The sequence below is a fragment of the Lissotriton helveticus genome, chromosome 7 (genome assembly GCF_964261635.1).
Source record: "Lissotriton helveticus chromosome 7, aLisHel1.1, whole genome shotgun sequence".
NCBI lineage: Eukaryota > Metazoa > Chordata > Amphibia > Caudata > Salamandridae > Lissotriton > Lissotriton helveticus.
In genome coordinates, this window is record NC_136068.1 from 533093127 (window position 1) to 533117182 (window position 24056).

A 24056-nucleotide genomic window follows, 5' to 3' on the forward strand; every position below is an offset into this window, starting at 1 on the left:
AGCAGCCGGAAAACAGGCGAGGGGCAGTAATTGGCACAAAAAAAGAACAGATAAGGCACAGGGCAAAACAAATTAGGCACAGAAAAAAAAAACAAATTTAAGCAAGAACAGTGCGGGTACGGGCAGCGTGGCAGGTGAGGAAAAGCAATCAGGCACAAAGAAAAGAAAACAATATAGCCACAGAGTGAGACAAATTAGGCACAGAGACAACACAATTAGGCAAAACAATGTGGGTACGGGCGGCGGGGCAAGCACTGACAGACGGAGCTATGCAGCAGCGTGGGGAGCGACCTGCCTGCGAGTAGGGTCAGAGGTCTCATAACTCCCCGGTGCTGCTGCACCTGTCGCTGTAAGATAGGGACAAGGGGTATAGATAAAAATTAAATTAAAACTGTCTTGTAAGCAACGTGTTCTCTTGATTCGATGTTATCATGTGTAGTAGCAGTACATACACACACAAAAAATTATGGAAACATTTCACATATGTTCACCGTTACACAAACACCCTCGTATTTCTTGGATGTCTTTCTGTTGGTCTGCAGCTGCAGCCTGAAAAACACTCATGGGCAGCGGGATGAATTGCAATACTGCTCGACAATTTTTAAAGCAGGAAGATGACCTGGTTCTTCCCCACCCTGCCCCTATCTGTTGATTGACTTAGTGTGTGGGGTCTATGTATGTGAATTATTCCATAGCTTATTGGCAGCCAGCATCCCCTGTGTTTTAGGAGCCACAGTGTTCAAGGACTCCAGTCCCCAAAGAGCAAGCGGCCCAGGGTAAGGCTTTCCCTGAGGCTCTTTTTCTTCTTGGCATTGAGCCGTGCCTGCAATCCTCTCTGTCTGTAGAGTGCGCCCGCGGTACTCGGCATGCCCACCACGCATATAAGGAAGCAGGCGTGGCAGGATGAGTGCCTGAGATTTAATGACAGAGCTGCCGTCAGAGACCCCCATGGGCCGGTGCATCCCCGAGCGAGGATGATGTTAATGTAGGTAAGTGTAGTGGGATCAATCATTTACCAGCCCAGTTCAATGCTTGCTTGTAGGTGGTGCCCTTCGGGGGGCTTTGTGTCCTTTGCCAGCTCCAAGCAGCCGGAGAAAGCAGGGTGGCAGCGCCGGCTGAGGCACCCAAACAACTGTCTGCTAATATTAGCACGGACATATTCTCGAGCTATTATGGTCCGTCCAGACAGATCCCATTGTAATGCATCTTTTATTCAAAGATTAGCAGCATCTCCTGCAGTTGGTGAAAAGAATCTGCTCTTGCTGAGTTATTTGCTTATGGGGTAAGAGGGGGGTGCGGGGTGGTGGTTCGGATGGTCTATGGAAACCCAAAGCGCAGCGACCTATCAATGTGCAAGAATTCTGTCTGCATATTTGGCAGTCTGTTGTGATGTTCTCCGGGCTGGGAAACGAAGAGGACAGGCATGCATACAGGGGTAGGGCGAGGGGAACACAGCCTTTCAATCTACAATAACTGTGGGTTTTTACTATTTCACGCTGACAAGCTCCACCAGGTGCCACTGCCCACGAGCCGACTTCTTCGCAGTAGACATCATGGTGCACTCAGAAGTCATCGAGGTACATTTCACTGCAAAGTGTCAGTGTCAAGTTTTTACATGCATTTGTGCTTTTTTAACTCCTCTGTTAGAAGATTTAGTTGTAAATTTTGGTTTTATTGACACCAGTACGAGTTTATTGACGTATATGCCTGTTGCTCTTCAGCATGGCACAGAAGAAACGTCCCTCTGTGTTTACAAATGGGCAATTAATCTTGTTGCCGCTATGAGAGACAGTACACATGGGCAAATATTACACACACTTCGAAACACAGCTCTTAAAAAAGTGGACCCAATAGGCTTGTCTGATCATGTGATAGAGACTGTGGAGTAAACATATTATGCTTCACTGCATAATACAACAAGCACGCGCTCGCGCTACAAGTTAAAAACACGCAGGATGGAGCACACCACGGTGTGCATAAGAAGAGAAAGGCGGTGCATGTTTTATGCCGATACCGCCAGCCTGGGAGCTGTGTGTGCGCACGCGCAAAAAAAAACCCACGCGATTGGTGAGCAAGTTGTGTGCCTGTGAGTGCAAAAAGTAAATTTAAAATAGGGCAGGCGAGTGCTGTACGCGCGGCAGCACCAAAAGTGAAAGTGATCATGCTCCAGATGGCGCCTCGGGCGCTAAAAGTTGGCAGCTGCGCGTGTACTTGCGCGCGGGCACGCAAGCTCTAGGCCACAGTGGTAGTTGCTAAAGACAGGGGTCCCTAGACAGTAGCTGAATTTAAATCAAATAAATATAGGCTAAATAGCTTCTATATTCTTTGTCCAGCCGGACAGAATGTAATACTCAAATGAATATAAAGAGTCAAAACAATCAAAAACTAATACAAATGGGACACCACCTGGGTCCTACTACCACAATACGACAAACAAAGGATTGGGGAAACGGTTCAGGCAACAAAAAGAAGTCTAAAAACATATCCTCATAGTAGACTTAAGTAAGATGGAGACCCCATTGCAAAGTAAACTATACAGTATAATAATATGCATATGGTATACAGATCGTATACGGCGTTTCGATCCCTATGTCAGAAAATATAGGGATCATCTTCAGGACAGTAACAATTCATGCCTGTCTACTTTTGATCCAGGACAATTCATAATTGTTCTCATGTCAGACAAGGTGATTCAACCTGCTCGTCATAGTACAACCATGGGGCTGCTGACAGTTACAGCGGAGTCAAGGAGAGAGTGTTGGTAAAGATCGATGGCTGTGGACTGATAGTTGTCAGTTGGATGCAGTTGATCCTGCCACATTTTGCGCTGGTTGCGGGATCTCTAATGAGAAAAAGGGGTCCCAGCAAACAACAATAAATTCAAATCAAACAATATCAATGAATAAAGAAACACTTAATTAGCCTACACTCTTATTTATTCACAATTTAGACGTACGTTAGTTACCATGAATTTAGATGAACAATCACAAGATGTATGGTGCCCCAGAAGCTAAGGGAAGTGGTATAGTGCAGGGAGTGTGGGTATAGGATAGTGACAATAAAAAACAACCAAATGGTCTGACTGTACTGTATGTCAATTTCCAACATAGACAGACAAATGACCGTGGGTTCAATACATCATTAAATAACAATCATACTCCACATAACGCATTGAATGACTAAATGATGGGGTGAAGCTAATGTGCATAAAAAGTTGTCGACGTTTCGACCCTCTAATAATCGCAGGGATTAGTTATGACCTTGCTTCGGGGTCTTCATCAGGACAGGGGCAGGGCAGGCAACCAAAGGTTGCTCGTCTCCAAGTTGGAAGTAGGAATAGAGAATTCTTTCATAGGAAGAGTAAGTTCAGGGCATGATATGACGATATAGGATGGCCCTCGGGTAGATTAGGAATGTGATGGGCATTCAAAGTTGAGGAAAAATGCACACGAAGTCGGGATGAATCGTCTGAGGGCAGACTGTGTCTTTGCTTGCGCCGACTCGTGTGAGTCGAGATCAAGGACGGCGAAATACGACGGGATCTCGGCGCTGGACAGTAGATGGGTCCTTGGATACGGAGGCTCGATCGCAGCTCGCATACAGTTTGGTCCGCATGTTATTATACTGTATAGTTTACTTTGCAATGGTGTCTCCATCTTACTTAAGTCTACTATGAGGATACATTTTTAGACTTCTTTTTGTTGCCTGAACCGTTTCCCCAATCCTTTGTTTGTCGTATTGTGGTAGGAGGGACCCAGGTGGTGTCCCACTTGTATTACTTTTTGATTGTTTTATCTCTTTATATTCATTTGACTATTAAATTCTGTCCGGCTGGACAAAGAATATAGAATCTGTTTAGCCTATATTTATTTGAGTGAATTCAGCAACGGTCTAGGGACCCCAGTCTTTATCAACTACATATGTACCCAAGGTCCCTGACCAATTGCATATTGGGTTCCATTGTTTCCTAAAACTAGGCCACAGTGGTAGCATTTTCCGAAGCCCTTATTAAAAGACTCGTCAGAACAGCGCATGCGCTGGCTCAGGCGAGACCTTACAAGGAACATCAAGATCACAAAAGTTAGAAGCAGTCAAGAATGATACAAATAAGATTCTCCAGAAGCTAAATAATTCTGCTATTGACTGAAACAATTGGAGAAATTGTATCCATTGATTAACCAACAGTCAGCCACAATTGAAGAGATAAAACAGACTGAATGGATAAAACAACAACAAAAAGCACAGTGTCAGTTTCCTCTGTTCAGTTATAGTTAGGACCTAGTTACCATAAGAATAGGATGTATTGTTTTGTTCATAACTTTAGCGACGTGTTTCGAATCTTCATCAAACTTTCCAAAAACTGTTCATCCCCCTCAGCACCTCCTTGGAAAGTCTTTGGGTAATCAGTGTGAAGTGGAGGCTGAGAAGAAGGGGGTCCCAAAACATTTCCCCATGATTTTCCATGGGTATTTATTTGTTTAACGTCTGTTTATTGAAAACAAGCAAATAGAAGGCACATGCCACAGTAAGAACAACAGTGAATAGGCATCATAGGCTAAGCTTGTACAGTAAGATATTGGTATAAAAGCGGCCCATCAGGCCAACCCCCTCCCCACAAATTATGGTAAACAAGTGCGATTTAAAGCATGAGACCCTCCCAAGTTACAAACAACAGGGTCGAAGGTCCTAAGCTAAGGAGAAGCATATGGGAGGAACAAAAGTACAAAATCCAGTCCAGAGTCTGGTCTTCCATTGGAAAAGTGGGATAGCACCACAGCTGGGGATACAGTAAGGTCTTAGTGGACTGAGCCCAAGCAACTATGAAACCTTCACCTCATGAAGAGGAGATACCTCGCACTGCGACAATACCAGACAACCTCTGCCATATTGAAAAAGAATAAAAACACACAACAAAGGAAAGAAAGAAAAGGAAATCGGAAGAGATGAAGGGACAGAGAGAGAAGGGGTAAGCTAGCAAGGGAAGCTGTCCTCCTGGGTGGAGGGGATCAACGCTGCATGCGCTTTGGTGAGTCAAGGCCCAGGATGGGGGCCGGGATTCTTGGGGGCAGAGAGACCCGCCTGCTAGTTCAAGTGAGCCATTCTGGGGATTCCGGTTTCTGACCCCGAGAGAAGGGCTCCAGGGAGTCTCCAAACAGCTGAAGGGCACGCAGCCGGTGGGGCATCAGGCAGGAATGCTCAGTCTTGGTGAAGTGGCGTATAAGTGGCTGCCAAATGCGCTCAAATCGTGTGTCCATGTGATTAAGCTGCGCCGTGAGTAATTCTAAGGCCAGGACATCCCACAGCCGAAGGAACCAACCAGCAATGGAAGGAGGATGGGGTATTTTCCAACAGGAGGTGATGGATTGTCTCGGCACTCCCAGCAGGTGAAGGATGAAATGCCATTCCACTGTAGTCATGGGTTTCAGCGTGCCAGGCTTTGCATTTCCTCTCGTATGGACTTCCGATATCTGGGCCAATTAGACGAGGTCCAAGACGCAAGTGTAGGGGTCATGTCCAGGTCCAGGCCCAGGCCCAGATACCAAATTGAAACATCAGTCCACTGCACCGGGATCAAGTCCTGCAGTCCCTGGACTTCCAGGGCCGAAAGTGTAGGATTGAGGGCATGGGATTTTGCAAGGTTGATCTGATACCCGGTAGCAGCTTCAAAGGACCCCAGGAGTGTCGCCAACGCAGGAAGTGAGGTCGATGGAGAGGACAGGGATAGGAGAAGGTCATCAGCAAAGAGAAAGGCTTTATGCTCAAAGCCACCCATCGGGATACCCCGTATATCTTGATTGCAGTGAAGAGCAATAGCCAGGGGTTCAACCACAAGGGCAAATAGTAAGGGGGAGAGCGGGCACCCCAGGCGAGTACCGCGATGAATAGAAATACGGGCCTTGAGAGAGCCATTAAACTGAATGCGAGTGGTGGGTTTCGCATATGGGGCCATCAGTTTAGAGATCATCCCAGGTCCCAGACCAACCTTCTGGAGGACAGCCCTAAGAAAGCCCCAGGCCACGCGATCAAACGCCTTTTCGGCATCTAGAGAGACCAAACAGGCAGGGATATCTCTGATTCGTGCTTTCTCCACTAAGTGGGCTATCCGGCGGATGTTGTCCGCCCCCTGATGTTGACGGAGAAACCCTACTTCATCGGGGTCAATGAGACCCAGAAGATGTGGTTCCAATCGATTCGCCAGGATTTTTGTGAATATCTTGGCGTCAGTGTTTAACAAGGCAATAGGGCGAAAGGAGGCGGGCAGGGTTGGATCCTTCCCAGGCTTGGGGATACGCACTATTACCACCTCATTCATTGTGAGGGAGAGTCCCGAGTGATCAGTGAAGCTATTAAAGAGATGGAGCAAATAGTCCCATAGTTGCGATAGAAAACCCCATAGAAAGCATGCGGCAAGCCATCAGCGCCCGGAGTTTTACCTATAGGAAGCTGCTTTAGCACTTTAGCTATTTCCCTCATGGGAAAAGGATCGTCAAGTAGCTTTGTGAAATAGGGATCAATAGGGTCCTCAAGGCAGGAATCAAGGAAAGCCTTGACAGAGTCCAGAGGACAGGGAGCATGCGCATAGAGATCCCTGTAGAAGGCTTCCAGTGCAAGACTCTTGTCCACCTCCAAGATGGCCCAAGAACCATTTGGTCATTTAAGCCTAGTTATGTGAGATCGAGTAGTCTGAGCCTGAAGGCGCCGTGCAAGGCATGCCCAAACCTTATCCCCACCAGTGTAGAATTTTTTTGAGATTGACTAATAGCTGCTCCGCCTTATGGGGACGCTGAAAGCGCAGATGGCCGCGAAGATCAGCGAGGAGCCGCTTGTTGCAAAGGGCTGGATGTACATGGTCCTTGTGTTCTTAAGCTTTAATATCCCTAGAAAGGGTGGATTCAACCAGACGCGCCTCCCTGGGCCGGACGATGTATATTGATGTGATGACCCCCTGAATAGTTACTTTGAAGACGTCCCACTGGACGTCTTCAGTGGTATCAAAGAGGGAATTGACGATAAATAAGGCCTCAATCTCCCTGCGAATGTCTGCCACATCCACAGGGTCTCGAGGGCCTAGGGGGGCAGTCTTTACCGAGGGAGGGGTTCTCTACGAGCATCACGAGGTTGGAGTGTGAGCAAGATGTGTGCATGGTCCGAAATAGATATATCAGAGATTTCCGGGCTGCACAGAATATAGACCAAGAGGAGCAAAAGGAAGAAGTAGTCAATACGCAAATACGAGCTGTGCACGTGAGAGAAGAGGGAGTAATCTCAAGGATTCAGGTGTAAGTGTCTCCAAGCGTCGACTAGACCGAAGTCAGTGATGGCATCCCGCAGCGTCGCTGACATCGCCCCAGCAGCATGATGCGCCTGCGCAGTACAATCCCACTCAGGGTTCCAGACCAAATTAAAATTGCCTCCAAGGACGACATGGGTAGAAAGAGAGCGGAGGAGGGCCCCCAGATGCAAACGAAGAAATGCATCCTGATTCTGGTTAGGTGCATAAATGTTAATGAAAGTGCAAGAACCCCGGCCCCAGACCATGTGAACCTTTAGAAACCTCCCCCGTAATCAGCCGTACACCAAGGGGTCGCTCCTCGCCAGCCTAAAAAAACTGGCCACTCCGCTAATCTTGGAAGGAGAGCATGCCCAATATTGGAAGGGGTACCTGGGGTGAGACGTAAGGCGGGTGTCAGTGGAGAGCAGGTGGGTCTCCTGGAGAAAAACCACATCAGGATCGTGTTGGAGCAAATAGCGCCATATCTGGCGACGCTTGTTAGGGGAGTTCAGCCCCTTCACATAGAGAGAGGAATTTAACAGGATTAGTCATAATGCAAAAAGAGGAATACCTCGCACCCCTTCCACCCATCCGTGTCTTTAGCCCCTCTGGCTCCCCCCATACACCAGCCACTGCAGTGAAAGGGCAAGAAGAACAGCCCAGCCCCCAGAACCGGCAAGGCACATGCCAGCAGATCTCAGAAAGATAACCCCCAAGAAGTGAGAGTGGGCAGCCCCCCAAAATCGTGCATCTAAGGAAAAAGGGCAGATAGTCAAAAGAGATACAAAGTAAATGAGAAAAAGACATAGGCAGAGAACCGAATGAGCCCATAAGTCCAAGAGAGACCATGCAGCGCACCCCCAGAGGATTGCAACATCACAGCCCCATCAGAGGCACATCCAAGGGAAAACGGTATGCAAGAAAAAAAGGGAGAGAAAGAGAATAGAGATAACATATAAGCAAACGGCCAACTGGGCCAGGTAAGTACGGAGTCTAACTGGGACAGCCAGGGATCCCGCAGGCGGGCCATTCCGGAGAAGTCACCCTCCTGTGGGACTCCAATGTGGGAGGGTGGCAAACACATAGGAAGTCAAAGATCTCCACCGTTTGCATCCTGTGAAGTAGAGAACTAAGCAAAGGTCAATCAGCCACCAGGCTGTATTTGTAAGAACCGCCAGGCGTAGAACAAGGGTGCGTCCATGCTGCAGAGAGTTGTGCAACTAGAGGCGGTTAGGTCGTAAGAGATGGCGAGCCACTCAAAGAGCGGATGTGGCTAATGATGTCCTGGTTTGAGATGATTCCAGCCCCTGTGATCGACGTCTAGAGCTGGGAGGAGGAACAGTGGACCATTCCAGACAAAGCGCGCCAGACCGTTGCCTAATGTCCCCGTGTGTATGTAGGTGTTTTCACTGTATTCTAAGTGTCTTTTAGCATAGCACTGGTTCTTGGCCTGGTTAGTCAGAGTCAGTTACCACCAGTTCCCATCAGCTGAAGGTTGGGGGCCCAGGATGACTTTGCAACAAGGCCTCTTTCTGATCCTCTGTTGGTTCTTTGTGCATATCTCTTGCTTCTTTCTGCACCTTTCTTCGTCTTTCTGAACTTCTGTTGCCTCTTTCTGGATTGCTGTTGCTTTTTTCTGTGCCTTTCTTCCTCTTTCTGCACATGTCCTACCTCTGTAGGCATAGTGAGAAATTAGCATTTAAAAAACCTTTGAAATTCACTGAAAAAACCACCGGTTTCAGGGACGTTATAGTTAGTGGGACATTTCACTCGTACAAATCCAGTGAAATTCAGCCGTTATAGTTCAGCTAACTATAACTCTTGCTAGACTTGGTAGCACAAGAAGAAGAGCTTGTATTTTCTCACTTCAAAGCTCCAGCACTTAACCTCGGCTTGCAAGGAAACGCGTGCAGGAAATGTAATTCTTTAAAGAATCCAGTTGACGCAATACTTATTTATTGTAAGGATATTCACTCAAGTGGTCATCAAAGCCCGATACAGCAACACCTGCAGGACAATTCCACCTTAGATCATAAATAAGCCCTAAAAGTACATGCAGATCTTAAAGTGCCCATCTCCACTGATGGCCCAAAAACAAAAAAGGGTTCCTTTCAATGGGAATCTTGGGTGACAAAAAGCATCCAGGTGCGAGAACACAGGAGCAGAGGAGTTAGGGGCATTACAATTGGAGTCGGCCAAAAACTCGGATGGAGCGATCAATACTTCAATCGCTATGGAAAAACCTTAAAGGGGCAAAAAGCCAAATATAATCTTCAATTCAGGCAAGGTCATCCAAGTCGCACCTGAGGTACATTATCATACCCCCCACAACACATCTAGTCCTAAAACCAAAATAAATTGCCTTGACGGCAAGGAACTCAAGCGGGGGTTAGACTCAGAAATTGACGAGATTGACCCATTGTCAAGTCAACACATCATCACCACACCCTTGGGGACTGAGGCCCAACTAGACAACGTCTTCTTATCACTTCAGGGGGAGCTCCAGGGAGTGGAAGTAGTATCGCTGGGGCCATGTTCAGTCGTAACTGGGTCTCATCGCCGGATACCCCAGCCATTTTTATACAAGCCGACATTCCTCATAACCAATCTCCCAGGGAACAAGGAAGCGATACTTGTGACATTTTGCCACACTCATTTCAATCATCAGTCATGCAAGCTTGATATTCAGGTGGATATTTTAAATACAATGGCTCTAGAATTTCTGCAATTGACTCAAAAATTAGTTAGTGCAAAGGGCGCAATTCGATGCACATTGTGCCTCCGCCTGTGCTTGTAGCCCAGTATTAGACACACTGACATCAGTCCCAGAGATGCTAGAAACTGTGCTTGCAGAGATTATGGGGCAGTTACATAATGACACTGTCGTAATGGACTCTTGAGGGCAAACTAATCCGGATAGAAAGGGTCCTGGCACCACATTACCCCTCAGGAACTCATCTGTAGTAGGAGATGACATGGGAGAGATAACCAATGCGGAGTGGGAACAACAAAAGACGGAATTTGAAGAGTCGCGTAGAAACAGACAGATTACCAACTTGGACCCCAGTTCTCATCACAGATTTCATCTATCAAACCGCAAGGCGCCAGTAAGGAGAGCCTTAAAGGTACATGCAGTGCCAACGTGTGCCTCACAGGGGGAACTGGACCAGCTTTCACAAAGACAGCATAATAGACTCAGGAAAACTCATAATAAGAAGGTTAACCAATGTCCAAAGGATCTCCCTTGTGGTCAATCAGGCAAAGTCTATGCTATTTTTCTAGCAAAGGCTACAAAGTCAGCTGCTACTCCAGACAAAAGGCAAGAAGATCCTGTAGAGGAAGCATTCATTGATGCAAAGAGGGCTAATTCGGAATCCGCCTAAGTTAAAGTACCATCAAGGAGGAAGGGAAATGATCAACAATTTGGCTCAGAATCAACGTTAGTAAGCCCACTTTAGATTAGGCAAGAAGGGGCCAACTACAACATTGGCTGATTATGATTGCAAACAGCTCAGCCCAAAGAACCAGGCTGGTAGCATGCTAGGTAATACACAACGGACAGTAATATATGTGATCGGCCTCCTAAAGGAGGAATCCAACTAACCACCATTAAAAAGTATATTTCCTATAAAGCCAAAATAACAAAAAAAAAACACTAATATGGAGCCATGAACAAGACTGTACAGCGTTACAACAGTGTTCGCAAATTGTAGAGCAGGGCTCCAACTAACAGGTAGTAGTTTGATTAGTTCAGTCAAGTTTAAGAGCCCCTGTGTTTTACATCAGTCCACCTAATAACCTCTGCAAAGTGACATTCCACCCAATATATAAGTCAAGGGGTCAGTTTGACAAAATAAACAGAGACAATGATACACATGGCCAAAGAAATACCAGCGTTAAGTCATACTGAGACATCCAACATCTATTTGGTCACATTTTTAAATGGTCCAATAGGGGGTGGTGAAGAATCGACATTGATCACCTGGACAGCAAGTGCTTTAGCTGATCAGATGTGAGCAGAAACGGAGGCATTTGCAAACTGGAGTAATACCATGTCAAGGGAAAAGGAGAAAGACTATCCACAGTTCCACCTCCCAGAAGGTCGTGAGGTTAGTGCCTGTGAAGAAAGTGAGGAAGGAAGAAAGGGCGCTCAAGGTGCAAGTAAGGGTCAAAAAAATCCGGCGAATAATTGAAAATTAGTAGCAACTTCAATTCTAAAAGAGGCAAGGAGTCTATCAATTTAATCGTGTAGTTTCACCACAGCGGTATACACCTGTTACAACGCAATTTTTACTCCGCACTACCACTACAACGCGACCATTACTCCGCATACCATTACAACGCATTGCGCTGGGGGGCGCTCTAGGATAGGGAATAAGTTTAATTTTCTATCCAACACCTTCCCTAGTGTCCACGGGGACTGGAGTTGGAATAGAAAATTATACTTACCACTATCCAGCACCTCTAAGCGCTATGCGTTGTAACGGTATTCGTTGTAAATACCGCGTTGTAATGGTATGCGGAGTAAAAGTATGCGTTGTAACGTCATACATCCCACCACAGCTATCTTGGAAGAGACATGCACTGAGGAAGGTACAGAAAGTCAAGCTCCACACCAAAGCTCTGACTGGTCTTGGTGATCTATTTTCTGGGTCACAAAAAAATAAAACAGTTCGATAATCGGACAACAAGAGAATACTGTTGCAATCTGTGCATTGAATATTGGGGGATTTTCTGCAAAGAGGGATGATAAGGACTTTTTTATCCTTTATCAGAAGACTTCAAATGGTGCTCCTGCAAGAGACATGGGCTCAAGAAGAAATTGATCTCCCAGCTTATTTATGCTACACCAAAACGGCAATTAAAACAAATACAATTGGACATGCTGCACAGGGACTAGCTCTGTATGTATCAGTGGATCTTGACGTAAAAACTGAAAAAGTAAAGATAGATCACCCAAATGCACAGGCAATAAAGGTTTGGTCCAGCCAATCAGTTAATGTATCACCCTTGTTGATAATAAACGTTTATATTCATCCCCATCCAACCAGACAAAAAGAATCAATTAATCCAGGGCCCCTAATTCCATTGTCTCGTGATTTTAATATGAACCTTCACCAGATCACATTTAGGAATCAGGTAATCGACATTATTGATCACATTTAGCATGTCCACCTATCCAAGTTTTTAAACAATGGGCAGACACAAAGGGGAACGAAGCGGCAAACAACATGGAGCATTTGGGCTCACTAGTATAAATGGCTGAATGGCACCGGATATTTCAGCACAGCCATCATATCGCTCTGTAAAATCCTACACAGTTATAGATGACTCCTTAGTATCGGTCCCCCTATATCATATGGTCACAAGTTTCAGTTTGGGTAATAAGTTGGAAAGTGACCATCAGCAACAAATGATCAACTTAAATATTACATTCCACAAACAATCTGTTCCACAAATAGGCTATGCCACAGTACAAAAGTTATTAAAAAAATACAGTGACCGGTAGCCGGCATTGTGAGAGTTGAACATCAAGCCAGAGATTTTTGGGAAACACTACAAGATACATGTAAATATCCTCTGGATCATTTGGGGCCATTCTCTATGCTCCTTTTAGAGAAAAATGCGCCCCCGAAAAACAGCTAGAGCAACTATAGTGAATTATTTTCCAAGAAAAATCTCAGCGCAACTGTCGTTAGCCAAAAATAAATTGAACCACGCTTTGAGGGTATTAAGAAACAACCCGTCCTCAAGAGTCTGGAGAGAGACTTTACCTAAGCTAAAGATATTTTACAAAAAAGTGATGAGGTCCCAAACCAAAATCGAGTTTGACCAGTATTGGTGCAAAATTTACCAAGCCTCCAAACGCAAAGACTCAAGAGAATTCTGGAAGGTAGTCAACCAATCTGCCAACAGGAAATTCCAACATTCGACATCAAATATTCCAGAAAAAACCTAAAGCAAACACCTGGGCGACATGTACCGGGGGCAGCCATTGTAACTGAATCTTTAAAATCAGCCAGTCAATATAACATCAGAAAAGACCTCTCCAGGGTGATTCAACCTACAACAGTGGAAATAATCATTAGTAATAGAGTCAGGATGGGGCCCAAAGGTCAAATGGCCTACCTCAAGCTCTTTATAAAGAGCACCTACAATTCTGGGTAGAGACATTGACAACTGTATTTAATCACTTCCTGGAGAGCCAAAACGTTCCTGATAACTGGAGGGGATCAATTCTGGCCCTCTTTACAAAGCTGGACAAACTTCGGACCCAGTCAATTATCGACTAATAGCTATTATGGATTGTGAGGCCAAGTTTTCACCAAATGTCTGCTGGGCGAACCCACGGACTGGGTGGAATCTAAAAATCTGTTGCCTAGAAATCAGACTGGGTTTATTAAGGGTCTTGGTACATTGATCAATGTTCAAATGCTGGCACTTACTATTGGACAAGCAAGGCGTCGCGCAATGAACCTAAATTTGTGTTTTGTTGAATTTTGATCTGCTCAGAGCGATACTATTATTGTATACAGATACATGGACAGGAGTTACATTGAGTCAAGGCGCATCAATTGAAAACAAAAATGCCAACAATGAATGACCTAAAACAAGGCTCTGTCTGTCTTGGATCCACTCTTGTTCAGTTTGTATCTTGCGGATATTTTTCTTGATTTGTACATCATTGACTCGCACTTCCCGTCTGTGGCTAGCTTTAAAGTGTCCCACCTTTTGTATGCTGACAATATTATCTTACTTAGGTATACAAAGATGGGGCTTCACCGTTAATTATCAAAACTGCTCTGTACGCCTCGTCTCACAGGCTAAAAGTTAACTTAACTAAAACTAAAACTATGCTAGTGACGAAGGGAATAGTTTACCACCCAAAATTCTGTAGAGAAGGTATTAGGCTTGAGTGAGCGCAAGAGTCAAATACTTTGGTGGTAATATTTGACGCATGGGGCTTATTTAAGAACCAGTGTGGAGCGATACAAAGAAGGAATAACTCTTTAATAACAGCATTTGCTTCCCTGAGGAACCCCCTAAAGGCCTGTCACTCAAACCCCTACTACAAGTTATGACAGCCAAACATTTCCTATCTTTGACATATGGCGTGGAGGTTTTGAGAGCGACGGCCGTTAAAACTATAGACAATCTCGTAGTAGGGGCATACTGTTGGCTATTTAATCTACCACAGCAAGCTTCAACAGCACAAATCGGACTAGAGTTTGGCCTAAGAAGACAACATTTAAATAGTTTAGGGGCATGTTTGAAATTTTGTCATAAGCTAAGAAACAATAATAACTCAAACCTTATGACAGTCGTTTGGAGGCTATTAGTGATCTGAAATATTTTACTGCTCATGAATATTTTAATTTGGACACAATTATGGCCCCTATCCCTTTCACAATCTGCATTGAACAGAGCGATTAATGGGAGTAGTAAAAATGTATCATCACTGCTAGACAGAGAGGTGCTAGCGAAAAGGTCTCACACGTGGATGGTTATTGTAACTTATCGCGAATTAAAACCCCAGGATTAACTGGGGGTTCTGAATTGACTAAACGCAAATCTAAAGCTCCTAAGACTCCGACTTGCCTATCTCCAATTTCATAGTCACCTTCCAGCGTGGAAAAGACTGAGTAAGACAACGGCATGTTGCCTCTGTAATTACGGCAGAGAAGACATTTGTCACATAGTTTGTTTGTAGCAGCCCAGCTTTAATAGCTGAGCGCAAAAGCCTGCTGAATCCAGACTTCAATTAACATGCTGTTCGTACATGCCATTAAGCAGAAATAGCAGGTTTGCTGGGTGAGGATGTATTATTTACTGGAACTGTTTTAAAGTTTGTTGATATTGCAGTGGGTAAGCTAGCTAAAAGTGCACAGTAAGGTCCTTTGATCCATACCATATTATCATTTTAGGAATGATTGTTATGAAGGAGAGACAATTGAAGTAAGAGTCGGGCTAGCTTATTTACATAGGAGTACTAGAACAAAGTTAAAAATAAGAGTTTAGTAACTGTAAAGTTATGAGACGAGTTTACAAATAGCACATTGTACTTTAAATCCCTCATATGATGTAATCTCCCTTCACCTAATGCGGGTAAATAAAAAAAAGGGGGGGGCACAAGTTTTCTGGCAGGCCATACCATAGTAACTGATTTTGTTCCTCCTTTAAATGAGATAGCTTACAGAGTGCAGTATGATTAATAACTAATAGAGGGACAAGGACACACTGCACAATACAGCGGAAATAGTAGGTGGAACAAGCCCCTCTCAATTGCACGTAGGCAGTATACTCTCAGGTGGTTTTAAATTATGAATTAATTGTTTTAAATTTAGGAATAATTAGAAAATATTTTAAATTTGTGTTTTTTATAAGGCTATTATTTTATGATTTTATGTACGAAATGAGGAAGATGTGTTACATTGTAAGTTTTTATTAAATGAACAATACATTCTTAACTTAAGTAACCACTGTTGCTTTAATTCATGAATTTCTGTGTAAAACCTGATGATAAAGAAACCTCATTTTAACTTCTGTTAAATAAAATGTGTCAATCCACATAGACATGTTAAAACAGAAAAATAAACCTGTTTTTTCTGTTTTAAGATCTCTATGTGGATTGACACATTTTTAACTTAATTGTATTTTAAGGTACTTCTGAGCAGAATTATGTATTGTATTGAATAAATTGTAATCATTTTTATGATCAAACTATACTGATTGTTATATTATTTTATGATTATGATAATCTAATGTTTTTTGTGGCACTAGTGGTTTCCTGAGTGCTCAGTGGATGCGAAATGTGTTCCTTTTCAGTAACCACGACTAGTGGGTAGTATTGTAGGGACTTGCTTGTTTGTTTACTATACCTTCCTCCTTGTCCCGTATTGGATTTCTAAGGAGACCTCCCTTTTCGTTTCATACTCCATGGAATCAGCAATACCTATGTGGACCCAGTTTCACACGTCCTAAAACTGCACTTCATTCCCATTTCCATAGGGTTTAAACCACCTGCTCTGAGCAGTTGGTAAATGGGAGCAGGGTCTTCTCTGTGAGGCAGTGGTGGAGGAAGCCACTGTGTGGTATAATCTCTTTCCCTAAAAAGGAGGGAGGGAGGTGCAGGGAAATGAGGCCTGGCTGCTGTGCAGCTAGAGCCCAAAGCGTTTTTACCAGCAGTTTTTAATGGCCAGTAAAATCAGGTCTGGTGTTCCCACGTCCAGGAGAAACTTGTGTGAAAACACTGGGCAATTAATGATCAGGTGGAGTGGAATTACATATGGGAATACTGCACCAATGACTCCTAATAAATATGGTGAAATTACTTAATAAATGACTACAGTGCCAGAGTGAAAAGACTTACCTAGAAAAACAGTGAGCCGCAGAGACCACCCACTGGTTGGTTATGAGAGACCCTCCACAGATATGATTACCATTTTTCTCTAAGCTGATCTGCCAGGGCCATGACCCTTCCTGTGCATCTTCTCCTCCAACAATTCGATTTGAAATTGTAGGATGTCCACACACTAGAAAAGAGAACATAACAATGTGTGCATGCATTTAAGAAGGACATTGATGCAAATTGTACCTTGCTATAAAGCACTGGTACAACATGTGACAATAATAGGTTGAAACTCTTTACCTGGCAAGATGGTCTGACTCCACACAGAAATACTGACACACAGTATTAGATGTCCTTTTGGGCTCCTTTAGTGGGAACAAACACATGCTACTCCCAAACACTGATGTACAATGCAGACTGGTTGATGCTGACTATCAAAGCTCATAGTTGATCCTGGAAGTAGATGAGGGAGCAGACAAACAACCTCTCTTTTCTAAAAGGTAGTGTGTTGTAAATAAAACAGCAGTATTATTAAGCATTAGCCGAAGCCATAATGCATTAGTCCAAATATCTAGTATACGGATTCCATTTTGTATTTCGAATCTGCCATTTTTCATGTCCTGCATTGCCATGTGCTCAATGTTCTGATTGTCCTACCTCTCTGCCAGTTACACTGTGGATTCTACCTAGCAACAGTTATTATTAGTCCTTCTTGAGAGTGTAGCGCATGCTCAGCAGAAGTAACAGCTGTTCCTTATTAGCATAGCCCTCCCATGTTCTAGAAATACTGTTAGCTCCACCCACTGATATGTTTAGAAATGTCCTTACGTGGTTGTAACCTCTGTCTAAACTGTAAACTGAACCCCTTCCACTGTGTATAAAAGGGGCCATGTGCTTGTATTCAGTGTGCTACTCTGTACAATGCTGTGGGCCTTGCTGAGGTCTGAACTCATCAATTGGCGCCCGTCACGTGGGGCTCATCGGCGACTCGGAGGCTCGAAGGACTGGTCGTGACGAAGGAATGGAACTCTGCCGGGGAAGTGATCACTGCCAGCGGCATTTTTAGTCCTGGCATCCTGAGGTATTTCTTCCTTCCTTCCGATCTGACCATCTGGGTGGCGCCGGTCCTCGACTGAGACCTCTTCTGTCGGTTTGCTGTGGATAAGCTGTTTGAGCAAATTGTGGAACTTGGCAGGTGGAATCTGGACGCTCGTGCTTGGTAAGGACCATTGTATGGTAATTACTGTGAGTGTTTATGGTAGCCAGTGATTAGCAAGGCAGTTTTAGGATACGCTTGCTGTGGCTTATGGATATGGATATGGATATGGGGATGTTTGGATGATCGATCATATTATGATTATGAAAATGGGTATATATGCGTTGCAACACATATAGGTAGGTAATGTGGAGATTTTTCTCCAACATATGGTTGTGAGCGGCGCAACGATTAAGCGCTATTTTTTTTTTCTGTATAATATTGCGTTTTTCGCACTATTTCTAGCATGCCTACTTTTAGCGCACTACGTAAGTGGTGCTGCTGTGGAAACCGGTTAAGTCTTGAAGAATCGCAGCCGGCTCCCCCAGAAGGGACGCCGAATAGGGATATGTACATCAAGTTTGGTCTTTCTCCTATAATGTACAGCACATTATGGAGGAAGTATACCAAGAAGGATCCTGAGTTGAGATGGCCTTTGTATGGTTCGTTTGATTTGCGCAAAATTGAGTATGTGGAACAATGCCTGTGTAAGCGCCGAGCGAGACAAGACATGTTTGAGAGTGTGCGAATGTGGGTGAAAGAAGTACCTGAGCGTGAGAAACATGAACATGCGCTGATTGAGAAAGAGCAGAGGAAGAATGTGCGTGAGAAGGCGAAAGAAATGAGACAACGTGAACAAAAAGAAGCGGCAGAGAAACGGGAAAAAGAACGTAGATTGCAGATATCTGGCCAATATCCTATTCGACGGCCTCTTTATCCTGTCTTTAATAATTCTGATGATGACTTTTCATTACTAGATCGTTCTCCGCCTCCGTATGCTGGCCCGTCTGCTCCAAAAGGGGAAGATGAGGATTCTGGATCACTTAAAGATAAGGTAGACACGCGGTCTAAGTTAACATCTGATCGTATGGCGGAGTTCCGACAAATTTCTTATCGTATTCTTAAGGGTAAAACTCCTCTTGCTGAAATATTGTTGTCTCTTGAACAATGGCCGGACAGGGAAAACATTTATTTTCTTGAAACCTTTTCTGATGAAGTAGTCGGGGCTTTTCGAAAATATTCTCCTGTTCTTGAACCTGATGACATAGTACAAGGTAAGAAAGAATTGCGTAAAGGTCTCTTTTCTCCTTCTCAGGCAGCTGATGCAGTTCGACGGTTATTCGCATTGCGGGATGAGACGTCTCGGTTACGAGAAGAAAAACGACAAGAGACGGCGGACGACAAAGAGACGGGTTTGAGTGGCGACGGGAAACAATCACCTATCTCTTCTTCAGATAAGGTCGAGATTGTGCATGTTAAACCTATGCGAGAGGCAGCGCCTTTGTATGTTCCTCCTAAAGGAGCGGGTACTAGTTCAGATAAAAATTCAGCTGATGCCCGAGGGTATTTTATCTATAATTGGGTATTTACTCCTTGGAATAGAGCGGATGTTATGGCCTTAAAGAAAGCGTTACCTGACCCACGGAAAAATCCTGCTGCCTTTTATGAGGAAGTTGAGGGGGCTTTGAATTCTTGTACTATGACATTAGCTGACATTGATTTATTCTTTGGTCTTATATTACCCCCTGACATGTGGAGATCAGTACGGAAAATTGACGATTTAGTGACGTTTAAAGCTAAATGGGAAGACAATGAGGAGGAAGACAGAGCTAGGAAACCTGCGCAGAAACCACCCCAGCTCATTCTAGGCCTCCCTGCTGCCATTTTGACTAAATTGAAGACGATTATCCCCCCTAAAAAGATTGACTGGACTATGTTAGCATCTTGCAAGCAAAAGACAGATGAATCAGTTTCTGACTTCTTTACGCGATTTGAAGAAACTTTTCATGATTTTAGTGGTCAGTCTCTGACGGATGACACGGGTCGACATCTGTTTGTAGACAAATATGTCTCGAATTTATTACCGGGAGTAGCAGCTCGGTTGAAAGCGAGTGAAAGCTCCTGGACGACTTCGACTCCGGCATCTCTCCTGACAATGGCTCAGTATTACGAGCGTCAGGAATTAGAAGCAAAAAGTAATGAAGATAAGAAATCTAAGGATTTGAAAACAAAAGTTATGCTAGCACAAGTGTATGGACCACCCCAGAGAGGAAATGATAGAGGGGGTCGGGGTTTTTATGATTCTACATATAACCGCACAGATTTGGCTAAAGATCAATGTGCATATTGTAAGCAACGAGGCCACTGGGCCAATGAGTGTCCTTTAGCGCGAGAACACAGGGCTATGGGACGGGGTAGAGGTTTTGGGAGAAATCGTGGGGGTTTCTCTGGACCACAAGGTAACCTAAATGACAGGGCTAGATTTGAATCCAAGGAGCAACAACAAGGAGGGTCTAATACCTTTGATAGACGAAATCAGTACCACATGTCTGACTATGTGCACCCCGAAAGTCATGATTCCCAATATGCATAGGATTGCGTAGGATGGGGGGAGGAATCAGTTGAAGTGCCAGTAGATCAGAAGGGTCATTATGTTACAGCACTTGTTTTGGGTTCTACTGATCAGTTTCTGGTTGATACAGGGGCTACTCGTAGCGCTTTGTCTAAACAATTGGTTCCGAGGGCTCCCCTGTCTGGCTTAACGATCACATCTGTAGGGTTCGATGGAACACCTTCTCTTAGCCCATTATCCCAACCCCTTGCATTTCATGTTGATAAATTTACAGCACCATGTCCATTCTTGCTTTCCTCAAATACGCCTGACAACATTGTGGGTCTAGATATGTTGAAATATTTTCGAGCCACAATCCGCTGCTCCCCTGAAGGAGTACACGTGATTTTAAATGACAATTACCCTGCAAAAGAGAGAGTGTGTATGGTCGCTGAAAGTACTGCATTAGCCTCTTTACCTCACACGTTGTGGGCTACTTCAGACACTGATGTGGGACAGATGGTCATTCCTCCGGTTCACATTAGTGTGAAGGAGGGAGCTGTGTTGCCACGCCTGCCTCAATATAGGATTTCACAGGAGGGTGAGGAGGCACTCATACAGATTGTGCAGGATCTCATCCAAGTGGGGGTGGTGGAAGAAGTCCCATACAATGTTTGTAACAGTCCTATTCTACCAATCTTGAAAAAAGACACTGATACTAGGGTATATCGATTCATTATTGATTTGAGGGAGGTGAACAAGATAGTGGTGCCCCAATATCCTGTTGTTTCTGACATTACGACACTCCTTACTTTGGTCCCACCAACAGTGACAACGTTCTCGGTTGTCGACCTGAAGAACGCCTTCTTTTCGATCCCTATTCACCCTGATAGCCGTTATCTTTTCGGCTTCACTTTGAATAATCGATCGTATAGATTTTGTAGAATTCCACAGGGCTATACTGAGAGCCCTAGTATCTACAGTCAGGCATTGAAAAGACAGTTGGATTCCTTTGTCTTGCTTGAGGGGGTAGTGCTTATTCAATATGTCGATGACATTTTATTGGCTGCTGACACCCCTGAGCAATGTGAGACTTGTACGTTGTCCTTGCTTTCCTTTTTGGCTTCCCACAATCATAAGGTATCTAAGAAGCAATTCTGTAGACCTAAGGTGACCTACCTAGGCCACCTTTTGTCTAAGGAGGGGCAGGCACTTACATCAGATCGTATCCAAGCCATCCTGGACACACCAACACCTTCTACACAGAAAGATTTTCGAGCATTTTTGGGTCTTACGTCCTTTTGTAGGCAGTGGATACTGGGGTTTTCACACAGAGTCAAACCACTGTTAGCGCTATTGACAAAAGACACTCCAATTCCCCTTCCTTGGACAGATGAATGTGAAAATGCTTTCCAACAGTTACGTCAGGCCCTTTGTTCAGCACCAGTGTTGGGCACTCCTGATTACACGAAACTTTTCACATTATATGTACACGAGAGAGATGGATGTGCGTCATCTGTGTTAGTACAGATGCACGGGGACAGGCAGCGTCCGTGTGCATACTTCTCGGCATTGCTCGATCCTGTTGCTCGGGCATTGCCGGGGTGTTTTCGTTCGGTCGCAGCGACAGCTGTGTCAATACGTCAGAGTGAGGGAATAGTGTTATCTCACAAGCTGTTAGTGTTGGTTCCCCATGCTGTTGACGCCCTTTTGAATCAAACAAAGACGCAGCATTTAACAAGTGCCCGTCTGACCAGATATGAACTAACGTTGCTGGCTCCCCATATCACATTGAGGAGATGTGCTACATTAAATCCAGCAACATTGTTACCATTCCCGATGACTCAGCCTGAGGCACTGGAAGCACATGATTGTATTTTTGTGACTGAGGAACAGACAAAGGGTCGTATCGATCTCCAGGATACGCCATTCTCAGATGTAGATGGAGAATTATGGGTGGATGGCTCCTGCCTGATGCTACCGGATGGTACGACTTCGGCAGCATATTCCATCACTACTTTGTATACTATCGTGGAAACAGCACGCATACCACAGAAATCAGCCCAGGCAGCGGAGCTGATAGCATTGACACGAGCATGTGAACTTAGTACAGAGTTGTGTGTGAATATTTATACAGATAGCCGCTATGCTTTCGGAGTAGCGCACGACTTTGGCCTGCTCTGGAAAGAAAGAGGTTTTCTGACATCACACGGAGCACAAATTATGTATGGAGAATTGGTGCACAATCTTTTGACTGCCTTGACATTTCCTAAAAAGATAGCTATAGTGAAATGCAGTGCACATAAGAAGGTTACCGACAACGTAGGGCAAGGAAATGCTTTTGTTGACCAAGTAGCACGAGAAACTGCAATGAGACCTGACTCCACTTCAATGTATGTTGTGAAGTCACAAGCAGAACGATGGCATGATGCTAGGAAAGAAGTGATGGAAATACAGAGAGTTGCTTCTGATAAAGAACGAGAGCAATGGTCTGAAAATGGAGAACTGGATGATGAAGGTTGTTGGCGCAACAAACAAATGGATAGGTGGAAGTTGCCCACAGCTTTTGTCCAACCTATGGTTCAAATGGCACATGGGCTAGCACATGTTGGAGCTTCAGCGATTGTGAAATTGCTTGCGCAAGTTTGGGAGCAGCCAGAGATTGCTAGCACGGCCAAGAGAGTGGTACAGACCTGTGTGGTCTGTCTTAAATACAACACAGGGAAAGGAACACGGACTCCAGCAGGAGGATTTGAAATACCTACTGCACCTTTTGAAGTCCTGCAAATGGACTATATCCAACTCGAACGCTGTAATAATTTAAAGTATGTCTTGGTGGTGGTGTGTGCTTTCAGTAAATGGATTGAAGCCTACCCTACTAAGGACAATACTGCAATGACTACAGCAAAGGTGCTACTGAAGGAGTTCTTCCCTAGGTATGGTGTTTGTAGACTGCTATGGAGTGATAACGGGCCTCATTTTATAGCAGACGTTATCAAGTATGTTCTGAAAGGTCTGGGGATAAAGCAGAAGTTCCATGCAGTGTTCCATCCACAGTCGGCTGGCTTGGTGGAACGATACAATGGAACACTGAAGCTTAAACTAGCAAAGATCCAGGCTTCCACTTCTCTGACTTGGCCAGACGCTTTGCCTTTGGCATTGTTGTCAATAAGATCAGTACCACACTCCCGGACCGGCCTTACACCGTATGAAGTGGTGTTTGGTCGTCCCATGAATAAACAGGTTCGAGAAGCACTCCCTGACCGGTGCACAGGCGAGGGTCATTGTCTCCGACCCGGTGACTTCGTCCTCATCAAGGCGTTCGAGAGGACGAGTGGCCTGGAGCCCCGGTGGTGCGGTCCCGAGCAAGTTCTGCTCGCACAAGAACGGCTGTCCGAGTGACCGACTGGAAAAACTGGATTCACTCTCTTCACTGTCGCAGAGTGCAACCTGGATTGGTGGAGCCTGCCGTGTTGACTGACCATCGAGAAATCCTGACTACAGAGAAAGGCCCTGCTGTGGTACCTGATGAGCAAGAGGAGTTCTTCCCGGACCCGACGACTTCTGGAGTAAGAAAATACAACCTTCGACCCAGGAAGAAGTTTGCTGCTGTTTAGACTGTTGTCAGAACGGCCCCTCGGTTGGTGCAACGGAGAGCCGATGAGGCAAGGGGGGGGGGATTAACCTTGCATTAGAGTAGTGACACCCGTCTTGGCCCGCTGGTGAAGAAAACAATGGCCGCCTTGGGGGAAGAGTTCTGACAACCTTTTTTTTAGTTTCAGGAAGATTTGCGAGATATTTGTTCAACATGGAGAGAAAGAAAGTGATCTGCGCTTTTGGATTCATT

The 24056-nt window shown here is 44.8% G+C and overlaps 1 protein-coding gene across 1 annotated transcript in view; it reads right to left on the bottom strand.

The window, feature by feature from the left end:
• LOC144769149 (uncharacterized) overlaps positions 1-24056 on the bottom strand; it is a 1798260-nt gene that overhangs the window by 399278 nt on the left and 1374926 nt on the right. The window contains exon 20 of the mRNA XM_078653155.1: positions 16644-16806. Coding sequence (XP_078509281.1) covers positions 16644-16806 — 163 coding nt within the window. The remainder of the gene's footprint in view (positions 1-16643; positions 16807-24056) is intronic.